The following is a 13,980-nucleotide window of genomic DNA, read 5'->3' on the forward strand; positions in this document are numbered from 1 at the left end:
GAAAGGGAGGAGACAATTTTCACTATAGGGAGCCTAAGTCACGCCCATCTACTTCCGGACCATGGGTCCCCGGAAGAACAAAAAAATGAATGCAAGTCAACGGAGCTAAAAATGCTATCTTCTAATTCCACCATGGATTTCACATATGATGTCCGTGAATTTTAAAGATGCATCTTGATACCAAGAAAGTGCTTATTTACAGACAGGGAGAAACGCTATTTTAGGTTTTGTGTGAAGGTATGGCCGGGACTACAAATGCGCTTCACGGAAGTGACGTCATCGAAACAGACACGGAGAATAACAGAGGGAAAATGTCTGTAAGTTCATGGAGCTTAAAATCCTTCCTTCAGGAGGAAAAAACACCATAAATCTGGCCATGTGGTAAGTAGCACGAGAGGGAATGAGGAGGAGGAAAAAGGCGAGAGAGAGGAGAGTGCGATGAAGACGGTGAGAAAATGAGCGCCAGCAGTCAGAAAGTGGAGATTTCTTAAAGTGTTCAACAATTAAATCCATAGAAATTATTGATATTTGATATATTGCATTTTTTACATTAGCAAATCATTTTACATGTAGCGTTGCATTATTTTGGTTATAAATGTACTCTACACAACAGAAAATCTGAGGAGCCACTTGGGAGCCGAAAGAGCCGGCTCTCTAAAATGAGCCGGAATTCCCATCACTTGTACGGAAAGCCCAGAGTGTCACAAATCATGCCCTCTGAAATTTCAAGGGCATCGCTGCAGACAATCCCTCAGATTCAGGCCGACCGCATTTGCGTTGGAAATTTTTTACGTCATCAACATTCATCATTAACTTAATCTTGAACACCAGATTAGTTTTAAAAGGGAAAAATACAATAATGTCACAGAAGAAGACATGGAAGAGCAATTTAAACAAAGTATTTTTATAACGTAATACACTTTAATGCTGAAAAACAATAAAAGCATTATCAAATGAAATGTACTGCATTTATTTCATATTTCAATAATTTTAATATTTACATCGTTTATATTTTATTTTTCAATAAGTACAACTCTCTTCCTAATTTAATAGAAAGAATCATATCCTGTTTGTTTCCTATCTACCCGTAACTTACCTTTGCAAACATCATTTTATATATCTACTTACATTAATACATACCAACTCAAATATGAACAATGTAATATTTATATGACGCTTATTATTCTGAACAGGTTTTGAATTTGAGCTAAGCAAAATTAGATATTTCATGTGGTTAATGCATTTGTAGATCAAGATCACACCAAGAAATGTAATTTAATTTATTTATGCTTTAAAATTCAATGCCTTTATTTTTCTCATGATTTCTAACTCAGGTGGAGCTAGCTGAGTCAAATTTATAGACTAATCCGTTTTCAGCACTGTCTCATAGGACCACCTGAACTGATGCCCAGGTATAAAACGGCCGGTTTCTCCCAGTAACCCCCTGCCTCCCCTCCAGTCTGAGCTGGAGGTTTTAAAGCTTACAGCAAACTGCTTAGCAGTAAGGAGATTACCAGCACAGGACGGTGCTTCAGAAATGCAGCGTTTGCTTTATGACTGAAACTGTGGCGGAGCTCGTCCTGACTGAGGATGACCCACTGGAAGGAACACGGAGAGGAAACCTGAGGTGAGGCTCTTTAGTCTGGTTTAGAACCATGTTCTGTTTCAGTTGAAGACGGATGTTAGAGACACGGGTGTAGCAGGAAGTTTCAGGTGTTCTGCAGCTCGTCTTACAGACGTCTGTCCAAACTAACCTGTCTGTTTTTGTTAGAAAGTTTCTGAGGCCATGATTCTTTCACACATTTGTTTGTTTCATGACATCAGCTCCGGTTAAGTAAAACTAGATTTTTTTTTCCCTTCTCAGCAGTGAACACATGATGATTCTGTCTTTGGAGTTGTGGAGCAACTGAAATACCTCATTAAGCTCCTTATAACACCCTGCTGGCACCGTCCGATGCTCCTCTTCCTCCTCTGACCTGCAGCTTTCGTTTATACCAAGTGTCTGGGATCACCGTGGACCTGATGCAGGAGATCTGCCTTAAGTTTTTAGTCCCGGAGCCTTTTTATAAGGCAAAGTCAGACACTGGATTTCAGAGTGGCAATGTTGGAGGGTCTGAAGGTGAAGGATGTTCCTGTGGGTGCAGAACGAAGGGCCTCGGCACAGATCTGTAGCTAAAACGGACCTGGAACACAAACGGGAAAGTAAACACTTTGTTTTATTAGTGCCTTCATACGAGTACCTGGTTTGTAACAGAGAATAAGCTGCAGCCTTAAAAATGAACTTTCGAGCTGAGCAGAAGCCAAAGTGCTTTTAAAGAGGCAGCAAACCACTCTGAGCTAAGGTCAAGCTGACGAGAGGAGCTGATGCTTTCAACAGGAATAAGATTTGATTTAAAAGCGCCTTTCAGCTCATCCACGGTCGCTTCACAATAAAACAGCAAGATTAGAGAAACGGGTGAAATGAGCTCCTGAGGTCGCTTCCTGGAACAAAGAGATTCAGACTTTAGTCTCCAAGTGCACGTCATGTTTTCCACACCGAAGACGTTCTCGGTGCAGGACCTGCTGGCAGTACTCTGTGTTATCGCATGAAGCCTTCTAGTTTTTGACCATGTCCACCTCCTCCTGGACGTAAGAAGCTCAAAGACCAAAGTGCCGACATGGCCGTCGGTAAGGTCACCTTCACCAAGGCCGAGAGGGAGAAGCTGGCAGAGGTCCTCTGGCTGCTCAACTGGATCTCCGTAGTGACGGGGGCGATTCTCTTTGGCCTCGGCATTTTCCTCAAAGTGGAGATTCAGAAATGGCAAGAAGTGATGTCAGAGCAGGGGATCCTCTATGTGCCGCACATGCTCATCACCACGGGACTGGCCGCCTGTGGCATCAACTACCTCGGCAGTAAGATCTGCCTGGACTGCGCTGACACCAACAAGTTCCTACGCTGGAAGCTGGTGATGATGCCGTACATCGTCTGTACCTTCTTCTTCACCGCCTGCGTCCTGGCAGGGGCGCTCCTGTGCTACAGCATACGCGGTCAGCTGGAGGAGTCCCTGTACCAGGGCCTGAGGAACGCCATGCGCTTCTACAAGGACACGGACACGCCGGGCCGCTGCTACCTGAAGAGAACTCTGGACCTGCTGCAGATCCAGTTCCAGTGCTGTGGGATCAGCGGCTATCGGGACTGGTTCCAGGTCCAGTGGATCAGCGGCCGCTACCTGGACATGACCGACGGTGCTGTGGTGGAGTAAGTGGAACCCTGTTGGACGCTTTGGTCCAGAGTTACCGACTACGCTCAGTTCTGGTGACTTTAGACCTAATGTAGTTTCACCACAAGAGTCGTCTCAAGGCTCTTCACACAGTAAACATCCCAGTAAAGTCCAGGGGCCTCATTTATCAAGCCTGCTTACGCACAAAACGGGGTCGGAAAACTGCATAAGCAACTTTCCATGAAAACTTTGGGATTTATAAAAGAAAACTTAGCAGAAAAATGTACGTAACTTTAAGTGGACTAAGGACCTGGCTTACACACTTTCTGGACATGGAGAGCACCTGCAGCACTGCTGCTGAGAGGGATAAAATTAAGAATTCCAGCGCACGCACGCGAACACGCACACACACACACACACACAGCCTGAAGCGCAGAATAGGAATGAAACAGAACGTCATGTGTCTGTGACAGTCTGAGCGTCCTGTCACTGCGACACGATTGATCATGCGCCCCGGCTACTTGGTCAAAGGGGACGTCTCTTTGGCTAACTGACTAGCGAGTGTGACTCTCACCCGGGAGTCTGGGGATTGAATCCCGCCCGGGCACTCGTCGCTCCACCCTGCCACACATCATTTGTAGAACCAACACAGAAGGCATGATTTTCATCTTTTATTTTCTTGCCAAATCTTTACGCGTTCCTGAAATTTCAGCAGGACGTCACATATTCTGTGCAGTTCTTCTCGCACTTTGTTCACCGCACCAATCACGTCCCTCTGTGCCTGCAGGACAGCGTCAGTTAGCACCCGGCCACTTCCAGGTGCGCCCGAGGCACGCTGGTGGGACAAGCCGACCCTGCAGCCACATCTTTGGTCGCCGCCAAGGCCGGATTAACCATATGGGCAACTGGGCAATTGCCCAGGGGTCCAAGAACTCTAAAGGGCCCAGGCCCAGGGTAGCAAGGGCATGAGCAAAATCTGTACCTGTAATCTCCTGCTTTATCTAGGGTGACCATATGTCCTCTTTTTCCTGGACATGTCCACGTTTCACTCTCTGTCCGGGGTGTCCGGGGGGTTCTTGTATTGATGAAAATGTCCGGTTTTTCATCCAGGAGCAGTGATCGAATTATAGGGCAGCTGGATATCCTACACATCCAGGGAGAGCCGGAAAAACGTTTCTACCTATTTTACATCATTTATGAACTCTCAGCGTACCGGGGTTCTTTTGAGCCGAGAGCACAGAGAGCGGCAGAGCACCGATCGTTAGTGAGCTCCAGGCTGCTGCGTCCAGCGCACGGTCCATTCTCAAAGTGGCGCAACCAAAAAAACTATCATTAACACACGATCGTTCATGTCCGCACATGTTCTCTACTTTCTGTCTTATTTGTGCCTGAAGCGCTCTGCTACTGCGGAGCTCATCACCTGTGCTGCGGTGATTTCACCTCACTGACACATCGAAACGCGCTCTCCGCTTTGCGGTCAGGAGATCCCTTTGATCTGCTCATAAGTAACTGATGAGGTGAAGAAGTAAGAATCCAGGCAGCAGATTTTCTGGAGAGTTTAGAGGAGATGCAGGAAGATGAGAGACAGACAGGACAGGAAATAGTTAAATAAAAACAAGAAAACAAAACAAAGTGTTGAAAAGTAAAATGTAGGTAGATTTATCTCCACTACACATTTTTACCTGTATAAAACAATAAGTTATACACATGTAATATTTATACATCTGATACAGTTCAGATCACCTTCAAAGCTCAGTCATGCACCCAGGGCCGTTTCAAGGCATTTTGGGGGCAAGGCAAAACAGACCCCCCCCCCCCCCCCCCAACTGGGCTCCCCAGAAGCCTCTGTGTAATTCATACCCTCTCCAGTAGTGTTAGTTATACAGTGTTTATAAAAGCCCCTCAGACATTACTGACATGTTCTAATATTATCAGATGAAAAACTAAATTATCAGACATGCTGTCTCATCTGCTGCTTTTCTAAACTTGCAAAAAGTAACAAAATCATTTGAAAGCCACTATTTGTGGATTCTCTGGAAGTTTCCATGGAGTGTGTGACAACTTATTTTTTCATTGACCCTATCGTCTAATCTCACAGCTGAAACAAGCATCCTTAATAATCTGTGCACAGGAAGCGTACCGATGCTGTAGTAAAACAAAAGGTATAATAATTTATTACTAAAACAATCTTGTTGCAGCACTAAAGCAGAAAAATGAGATTTTGCAATAAATATGCTAAATATTCACATATGAATTGTTTTGGAGCCCTTTTATTGGCAGAATCTGATATTAATTTAGTTCTTACAAAAAATGGGTCCCAACATGGTTTGTGTGGCGTTGCCATAGTGTGACGTCATAGGCACAGATCCCCTGTCCTCTTGTTTGGAAATGGAAATATGGTCACCCTATATTAAACAAACTGTCCACCCGGGCTTTTGCGCTGCACAGAGACGCTTCGCTGCCTATGACTTTGAACGTCAGATCAGAGTCAGTCTCATGCAGACTGACCAATGAAGAGAGGGCCTCAAGTTAAGACCCTCTCCTCATTGGTCAGTCCACACAAGGTGGGTCAAAGGTTACCCTGAGCGGGTTACGTGACGTTGGGCATTCAAGTATTGAGTATATTTACTGCATATTACAGTAAAATATTCTGTATGTGACCACATTATGGTGATCCTTGGGTCGTGATGATGGAGCCCTTGAATATTGTTGCCCAGGGTACAACAAAGTCTTAATCTGGCCCTGATTGCCGCCCGGGATGCCTCGTTGGACGATTCGTCCAGAGTCACAGGGGGAAATGAGATTTGGTTTTGTTTTATATTTTACTGACGGACACATTGATCTACATTACTAAAAGGCTTAAACGTTACCAGTCTCCTCTGCATGGTCAGTGTCTCCCTCCTTCTCCGGTACGATGCCACGCGCTCGCCGGTCCGAGTACTGCTGAGGTCCTAACGGCGAGCGGTGGGAGATCACAGGTGCCAGGGCCTCCGCCAGTGGCAGACACTGGTGGTCGGAAAACATCTTTATTTTTTGCCTCCACCTTCAGATCGGACCATATTTTAATATCCGCCACAGACCTCTCCGAAGAACTCACAGCATTGACGGCTTCAGCAGCGCTGTGCCACCCCGTGGATTTTCTCTTATTTGTTTTGCAAAAGCACTTCCTTTCATTTCTCCGTCATCGTTAACGGTGGAGCGCTGCAACGAGCCGGCTCATGTACATGCATGAGATCCACAAGGCGCTTTGCACTGACCATTTATGGCAGAAAGTGGGTGTGGCGAGGGCGGGATATGATCCAGAAACACCTGAGAACATTTGTAGTGAGAGTGTGATTTACGAAGCGGAGATTACGTGCAGCTGTGCGTACTCCATGTGTGATAGATGGGACAGCAGTAGCTCAGGTGGTAGAGCGGGTTGCCTCATGATCGGAGGGTCATGGGTTTGATTCCAGCTCCCGCCAGGGGTATCCTGCTGTTGAGTCCTTGGGCAAGACACTTCCCCCAACTTGCCTGTGTTAGTGGTGGTCAGAGGGGCCAACGGCGCCAAATGGCAGCCTCGCCTCTGTCAGACCTCCCCAGGGCGGCTGTGGCTACAAGTAGCTTACCATCACTGGCAGTGTGTGAATGTGAGTGTGTGAAAGCGTCTTTGAGTGACTAGAAAAGCGCTATACAAGTTCAATGCATTATTATTATTATTATTATTATAGATCACAAACCTACTTGGCGTAAGTACTTTTTTGTTTGCTGAGCTTGAGTACGGTTTTAGTAAGGATTCTATGCAATGTTTGATGAATGAGACCCCTGTTCATGAAGCCAATCGGTAAAAAGTTTCCTATGTAAGGAACCCAGCAGGTCGCATCGAGTCACTGACTAGTGTCAGAGTCTTTACAGCAATCCTCATACTAAGCATAGTAATATAAAAGAATCACAAAAGACTTGACTGGACCAAGATGGTAACTCTAGTGACTCGTGACTAGACTAGACCTGAGCCTGCTGACTTGATATCTTACACAAGAAGAAAATACATAAATACAATTATACTTATTGAGAAATTTAACACCGGAGGTCATTTTCTGATCAGGGTCAGTTGCTTGTTAAGTAAAAAGACTGGAGACTTGTTTTGAGACTTGACTAGATTTGGGACTCTTTAGTGAAGATTCTTGGTCCAACCTGCAGCAGATTCCTTCAGAATCGAGTGGTTTTAGGTTGATGGTGGAAAATCTAAAGGCAGTTTTGTTGTTTATGACTAAACCGTCGTACCTCACAGATCTTAACACTCTGAGTTTAGCGAGGATGTTTCTGAAGATGGTAAACAGACGATTCTCGGATCGAGGTAACCGGTTCACAACAAGTAAGTCTGGAAAAACGGTAGGATCAAAGGATTTAAAAGCAGGGACTTAGGTTCAGATCGTCCCACAGTAACCAGTCTGTCACTGAGGAGGGAAACGACTCGGTTAAACAAAAACGAACATTTCCAGTCATAGATCCCAAACCATCACAGTTTCAGAGATTTGCTGAGTCCTGGCCTGCTCCTTCCTGCAGCCGCCTGAGGAGTAACGTGGAGGGAAAGTATCTGATGGACAGCGTTCCCTTCAGCTGCTGCAGCACAATCTCCCCTCGGCCCTGCGTCCAGCACCGGCTCAGCAGCGCCTCGTCCGACTTCAGCTACGACCATCAGAGACAGCCGCTGAACCTGTGGAGGAGAGGCTGCGGACAGGCCCTGCTGGACCACTACACAGGCGTCATGCAGTCCATCGGCCTCACGGTTCTGCTCATCTGGCTCTTTGAGGTAGGAACAGTCATCGCTTCAGCCGCTGCCAGTGAGATTCAGCTAATGGGACCAGAGGCTGGTTAACCTAAGACATCTCAGCATCAGATGGTTTCAGGAAGCACATCCTCTGTTCTCTAGCCTTTAAAGGTGTGGTTCACTTTTTTAATGGATACATTTGCAGTGGTCTTCAGTAGGAATGGGTGTGGGGAGGTTCAGATGCGCCTGTTTCAGCGGGAGGACGACAGGATCTGGAGTCTCATTTCCTGATATCTGGACATCTCTCCTCTGATTGGCTAACAGCAGCACAACCCTACCACTGACTGGTTGCTCTGCAACGTTGACATTTTACCTCCACAAATAACACAAGCCTGGAGGAGTTCTGCTGTGTGGTGGAGTTGCTAATGCTAATGGTTAGCTTCTACTAGCTGAGACGTTCTCTGTTGTTCCCTGGACGCTAAACCAACAACAGCCTTCCCTGTCATGAGTCAGATGGGTGAGTCCATGAATGTTAGTGACAGTGTGATGTAGATCTGTCAGGATTTTCTAATCCTAGAGTTTCACCGTCTGTTTTCTATCAGAAGCTACTGCAGGAGATAGGTGTAGGAGACTATTTCATGCTCAGCCTGGATGTTAAACTCAGAGTGACCCATTAGAATCAGAAATAATCATTAAAAAGGGGGTTTCAGTGTCCCACACCTTTAAATATAACAGAGCTATAAATGTATTCTCCCTCCTGATGTTTGCTCTACCCACAATGCACCTGGGGGTCTCACAACTGGGTTTGGAAAATGTTAGGATGTGCAGAATTTTTTTTAAATCAAAATTAAAGACATAACGAATAGAAACATTCTTCACTAAAGTTTCTTTTCCTGCCAGCTGTTGGTTCTGACCGGAGTCCGGTACCTGCAGACGGCCATGGAGAACGTTCTCCGGCTGGGAGATCCTGAATCCGAGTCTGACGGCTGGATCCTGGAGAAAAGTCTGGCGGAAACGGCGTGCTACAACTTTGACATCATCAAGAACCTGGGGAAGTGTTACCAGGTGGACGACGATCCAAACATCAACGTCCCATCAGTGGCTGCTGAGCTGGAGGTGCCGTCCCAGCAGGTCCAGGTCCAGAGCTAGCATCCAGTCAGCACTCGGGGCGGGAATCACCACCGGCTGCAGAGACAGACTCACCCAGAGGAAAACAACAAAAGCTCTGGACTGATTTGTTCTGCCTTCAGAAAACAGTTGAAGTGCTTCACAGCTGTTTCAGTTTTTTACTCAGAAACCCTAAAAGGACACTTGTAAATATTATGAAACCAGATTTGTTCTGGTGTTTAAGTGTGTTTCATAAGAAGATCAAAGTCGAACAAAAAGGTGCTAAAAGGAGCTGTAGCTTAGCTTACTGGAAAACATCAACAACGGTTGTAAACACAGATCTGAGATCAGATTATGAATCTAAAAATATCACAAAAACCCAAAATAAAACCTTAAATTTCCTCCTGAAGTTTTAACTTCTGGATTAAAATCTCGATGCCTTTTGTTGTTTTACTTTCCTTGGAAACGTTTGCATCCTTTTCCTCTGGATTTGTGTCACAGGCGACTTTATTTGAGTTTGGAGACAATTAGCTTTTCCAGATTAGATTTGTAGACGTTGTAGGAGTTCTGCACAGACAGCAGCAGCGTAGAGCTGAGTCGCCATGACGATACGGCCGGATTGCAAACCTTTTCTAAATAAAAAATCTTTCACGTTTCATTTCATCTTCTTGCAAAAATGTTTTTTTGTTTTTCCACCAGCCTCGGTTTGCCCTGACAGCAGCTGATCGATGATCTAACTGCTTTTGATTCCTTTGTCTTCTTTAGAACGACACCCACCTGCCCCTCATGAAAAACCCAAATTCAGTCGACCAGCAGGAACAAATGTGACTTATTTCTCTGTTGATGCTTCATAGATCTTTTCAAGTAGCCTATAAACACACACACACACACACACACACACACACACACACACACACACACACACACCTGTTGATCCGATGTCACAGAAACATCCCATGGAAAGCACCTGAACCCTCCTGCTGCCCTCACCTGGAGACAAAAACAGTCCACATCTGTCCACCTGGGACACAGTAATAGTCTAAGAGAGATAAAACACAACGTGTGTGTGTGTGTGTGTGTGTGTGTGTGTGTGTGTGTGTGTGTGTGTGTGTGTGTGTGTGTGTGTGTGTTGTCCACCAGGGGGCGACAGAGGAGAGAGAATCTACAGCAGACTCTTGATCTTTGGTCCGTTCTCCTCCAGAGACTTTGCTCATCCTGAACACATCCAGCCAATCACAGCCTTCCCCTTTCTGACCTACAGGGAGACGGTTGTCATGGAGATGGCCATTTGGTCCTCAGTGCCCCAAATTATTCTAACAGCCCCTCCTCCCCTCTGCCATCACCCACTTCCTCCCTCCTCCATCCGTCTCATTTGTCCTTTAAATGCCCCCCTGAGTTTATCATTCCTCTCGTGTCTTTGTCCTGCTTCTCTCTGACCTTCTTTTTTATTAAAGGGCTCAGACCAATTGCTTCATTCTTTCCTCTGTCCATCCTTTGTTTCCCGTCTCACACCTTTATTTCCTCCTTCCATCATCTCGTTTTTCCATCAGTGCTTTTTGTCTCAACGTTCAAACCTTCTCTTTTACATTCTACTTTTCTTCCCTCGTCCTTTCCTTCCTCCTCCTGGTTGATGTATCAGACGCCTGCTGTTATGTAATCCTCGCTCTTCTGGGCGGCCAATCAAATTCCTTCACTGTGTGACATGACGGATGGAGGCCGGAGCTCAACACTGTGCGCGCGTGTTTGAGCCGCTTGGTCGCCATGGTGACGGGGATTAAACAAGTTCAGGTTTTTCCCTAATCGACCACGGTCACCTCTTTGTGTCCCACAATGCACCAGCTGTTACATAACAGAGACAGGGAGCCAGTCAGAGCCCAGGATGTCACGTGACAGCAGATGATGTCACATACTGATACTCTGATTACTGCTGGTACCAGAACCGGTCCATAAGCCTCACGAGCTGGGTGTTTTTCACCTGATCAACACAAATCAGATAAAGAACTGATTAACAGGGAGTCTCTCTTTTCTCTTCTCCTGACATCACTTCCTGTTCTCAGGAAAACGCGGACAAGTATCCAGGTTCGGGGGACACGGGTCAGCAGGGACACACGTCGATCTGAGAGGTTAAATGCTGACAGTAAACTATTGTTTCAGGCCCACTGGTGCTGGAATCAATAAGTCTGTCTCTATGGAAACCAGCGTGAATCATCAGTCTCTGAGGCCAAAGGTCAACGCGGGCGTTCATCATGACCTCCAGCAGGGAGACGAGACTGAAACGGCAAAAGGGTTCAGTAGAAGGAGGTGGAGAATAAAGAGCCGTGTCTCAGTTTGTCCCGATCAGCTGATCAGTAATCTGTTCTCTCTGTGCCTCGTGTGTGTGTGTGTGTCTGTGTGTGTGTGTGTGTCTGTGTGTGTCTGTGTCTGTGTCTGTGTGTGTGTGTGTGTGTGTGTGTGTGTGTGTGTGTGTGTGTGTGTGTGTGTGTGTGTGTGTGTGTGTGTGTGTGTGTGTGTGTGTGTGTGTGTGTGTGTGTGTGTGGATTAGCTGGTTATCCGTGACAGGAGCAGCCTTGAGCAGCAGAAAGTGTTTCCTTCTCTCAAACAGAACAAGCAGACCTGAGATCAGTTTAAAGCAGCTGAACTCATGATGTCACTTCCTGTTGTTCCTCCTGTTAGTCAGCTCTAAAGAAACAGTTTTTGTTCCGTTTTACTCTCTTCCACCTAAAAGAAGACACGGCTTATTCTAATGAAACCAGAATATTAGTAATCTGCAGGTTTCTGTTGCAGCAGAAGTTAAAGGTTGTGCTGACTCAGCATGTTTCTAATACAACGAAACACTTTTCTTTTCCTCCTGAAGTTTCCTTTTTATAGATTTAATCCCATTTCTGATTTTGATAATCTATGAAGCTGTCTCACGTCACAGCGAAGATGAAACCGCTCCGTGTTTTTGTGCTCGGACTTCATAACCAAAGACCATATCTGACTTCAGGTCGAGGAGCTCAGCGCCCCCCTCTCCCACACACATGCTGAACAAAGTGTTCAGGTCTGTTAGTTGCTGGTTGCCTAGCAACAGGACTGCAAGAGTCGCCACTCAGATGAACGCTGCATCTGCTGACAGCTGCTGTTCACTGGCTGCCATCAGGCTTTGTTCAAACACACTAAACTTTATTTAACATGCAGCGCTACAACTCGAGGCCCCCCGCGGCCACTGAATGAGACGATGATGTCACCTCAGTTGGTTTTCCTCTCTGCTGCTGCAGGTTTTCGCAGAGTGAGACGGACCACCGGAGTTCATCTGGGACACGGATCAACCAGACTCCTCTGAGACTCAGACGGTGAAAACGAGGCAGAACGGCCCTTTAAAGCCTCTCCCTGGTAAAAACCAGGTGGCCATGTTCCCTTCCTCCCCTATGTGATGCATTTAGGGTCCCCTTTCTGTGGCGTTCACTGACTGGCTGCTGCAGCACGTGAACCTGACTGCTGCTTGTTGACATCCTCTGCCAACCACAGAAGGCGGAGGCTGAGGAGGGCTGTGATTCGCTGCCGTTGGCTGTAGGGTGAGCTAACGTCGGTGCTGCTGTCAGCCCCTCCCCCCCCCCCCCCCCACCGCTAAGAGAGGCCGTCCTCTCTGGCTCTTTGGGTTTGGTCATAAATAAATGACATAAGGGTGGAGGGTGGCAGTGGTGGGGGGTGCTGCAGCCTCTCTACATGCTGATGGAGTAGGGAGGGGGAGGGGTGGGGGATCTGGTTTATATTCAGCTCTCAGCACCTGCTGGTTCTGTCGGCACGGTTAAAACATGCTCATACCGGCGTACGTGCACACAACAGCCCAGATTAGATTAGATTAGACAGAACGAAGCACATTTAATAATCCTAATACCCCTCCATCTGCTCTCACAGACCTCTCTGCTCCCCGGCAGCACCCACAGGCGCCCGACGGGCAGCCGTAACCATAGATACGGGGTTCATGGCATGTCACACCTCTCCACCAGCTGAAGGTCAAGTCAGTGAATTTGCAATATTGAACTATGCCATCGAACCCCGTTCACCACACAGCAGCCTCACACGTGGACCTGGAGTCCCACAACGGACCCGATGCTCCTGGAGACCCAACCCTCCGGGGTCCTGGACCTGGAGGACCCAAAACCCACTGGAACACAAACAGTTAATCTGCAGCAGAAGCAGAGAAATCAGGTCAGACTCAGATTTAGTCTCACAAAGACTTCACTGTTTCATTCATGACGGCTCTCATTTTCCATGCAAATGAGCTGGTGGGGGCGGGGCCAGAGTTTGGACTGCAACAGTGACAGCATCATCTCCCTCAGCATCCTTCTGCAGAACCACAATGGTTCAGTGCTGACTCACAGGTTCTGGTTCTGACTCAAGATCAGATTTTACCAGAATATTTCTGACAAGGCAACAATAAAAACAACAAAACCTACAATTACATTCATCTGAAGAGTAAAGACGTGCAAAATAAACAAATGTTGATGCTGCAGCCAGTGGATGATTAGGGTCACTGTGACCACCATGCATGAAGGATATGTCGCTACGATAACTTATAGAACAGCTTTTTGAGCTTTTCTTTTTCCAGTTTAAACATGAAAACAAACAACAGAATTCTGTCAGATTAAAGGTATGGGTGCTCCTGTGTTTACGTTAAATAAATCCTGACAATCCCTTTTAAATCTGAAGGTTTTGTCTATAATCTCTAATAAAATAATATTTTTTTGTGTGCAGAAACAGAACCTTCTGGTGACCAAACTGGGACCTCCGACCCTGCAGCTCCCAGCTTGAGGACGAGCAGCCATGAAGCTGCAGAACGGATCTTCATCGGTTCTTTAAGCTTCTTCAGACTCGTGGTTTCTCTAAGGGAGTGGGCGGAGCCTCACAGCAGTTTTCTGACAGCTTTAATCCAGCAAGAGG

The 13,980-nt window shown here is 46.5% G+C and overlaps 1 protein-coding gene across 1 annotated transcript; it reads left to right on the forward strand.

Moving 5' to 3' along the window:
* The first annotated feature begins 2,176 nt into the window (after positions 1 to 2,176).
* On the forward strand, positions 2,177 to 9,720 carry LOC139066340 (photoreceptor outer segment membrane glycoprotein 2-like). Its single transcript, XM_070548813.1, has 3 exons — positions 2,177 to 3,238; positions 7,746 to 7,992; positions 8,851 to 9,720. The coding sequence occupies exons 1-3, from the start codon at positions 2,658 to 2,660 to the stop codon at positions 9,097 to 9,099; spliced, it is 1,077 nt and encodes a 358-aa protein (XP_070404914.1). The 5' UTR covers positions 2,177 to 2,657; the 3' UTR covers positions 9,100 to 9,720.
* The last annotated feature ends 4,260 nt before the right edge of the window (positions 9,721 to 13,980 follow it).

Source organism: Nothobranchius furzeri, chromosome 2 (genome assembly GCF_043380555.1).
Source record: "Nothobranchius furzeri strain GRZ-AD chromosome 2, NfurGRZ-RIMD1, whole genome shotgun sequence".
Lineage (NCBI taxonomy): Eukaryota > Metazoa > Chordata > Actinopteri > Cyprinodontiformes > Nothobranchiidae > Nothobranchius > Nothobranchius furzeri.

Bases quoted from the DNA above. Each gene is read 5' to 3' on its own strand.
- LOC139066340 (XM_070548813.1), top strand. From the start codon at position 2,658: ATGGCCGTCGGTAAGGTCACCTTCACCAAGGCCGAGAGGGAGAAGCTG. The intron at 3,239-7,745 runs GTAAGTGGAACC...TCCTTCCTGCAG, and splicing joins ACCGACGGTGCTGTGGTGGA to CCGCCTGAGGAGTAACGTGG. The intron at 7,993-8,850 runs GTAGGAACAGTC...TTTTCCTGCCAG, and splicing joins TGCTCATCTGGCTCTTTGAG to CTGTTGGTTCTGACCGGAGT.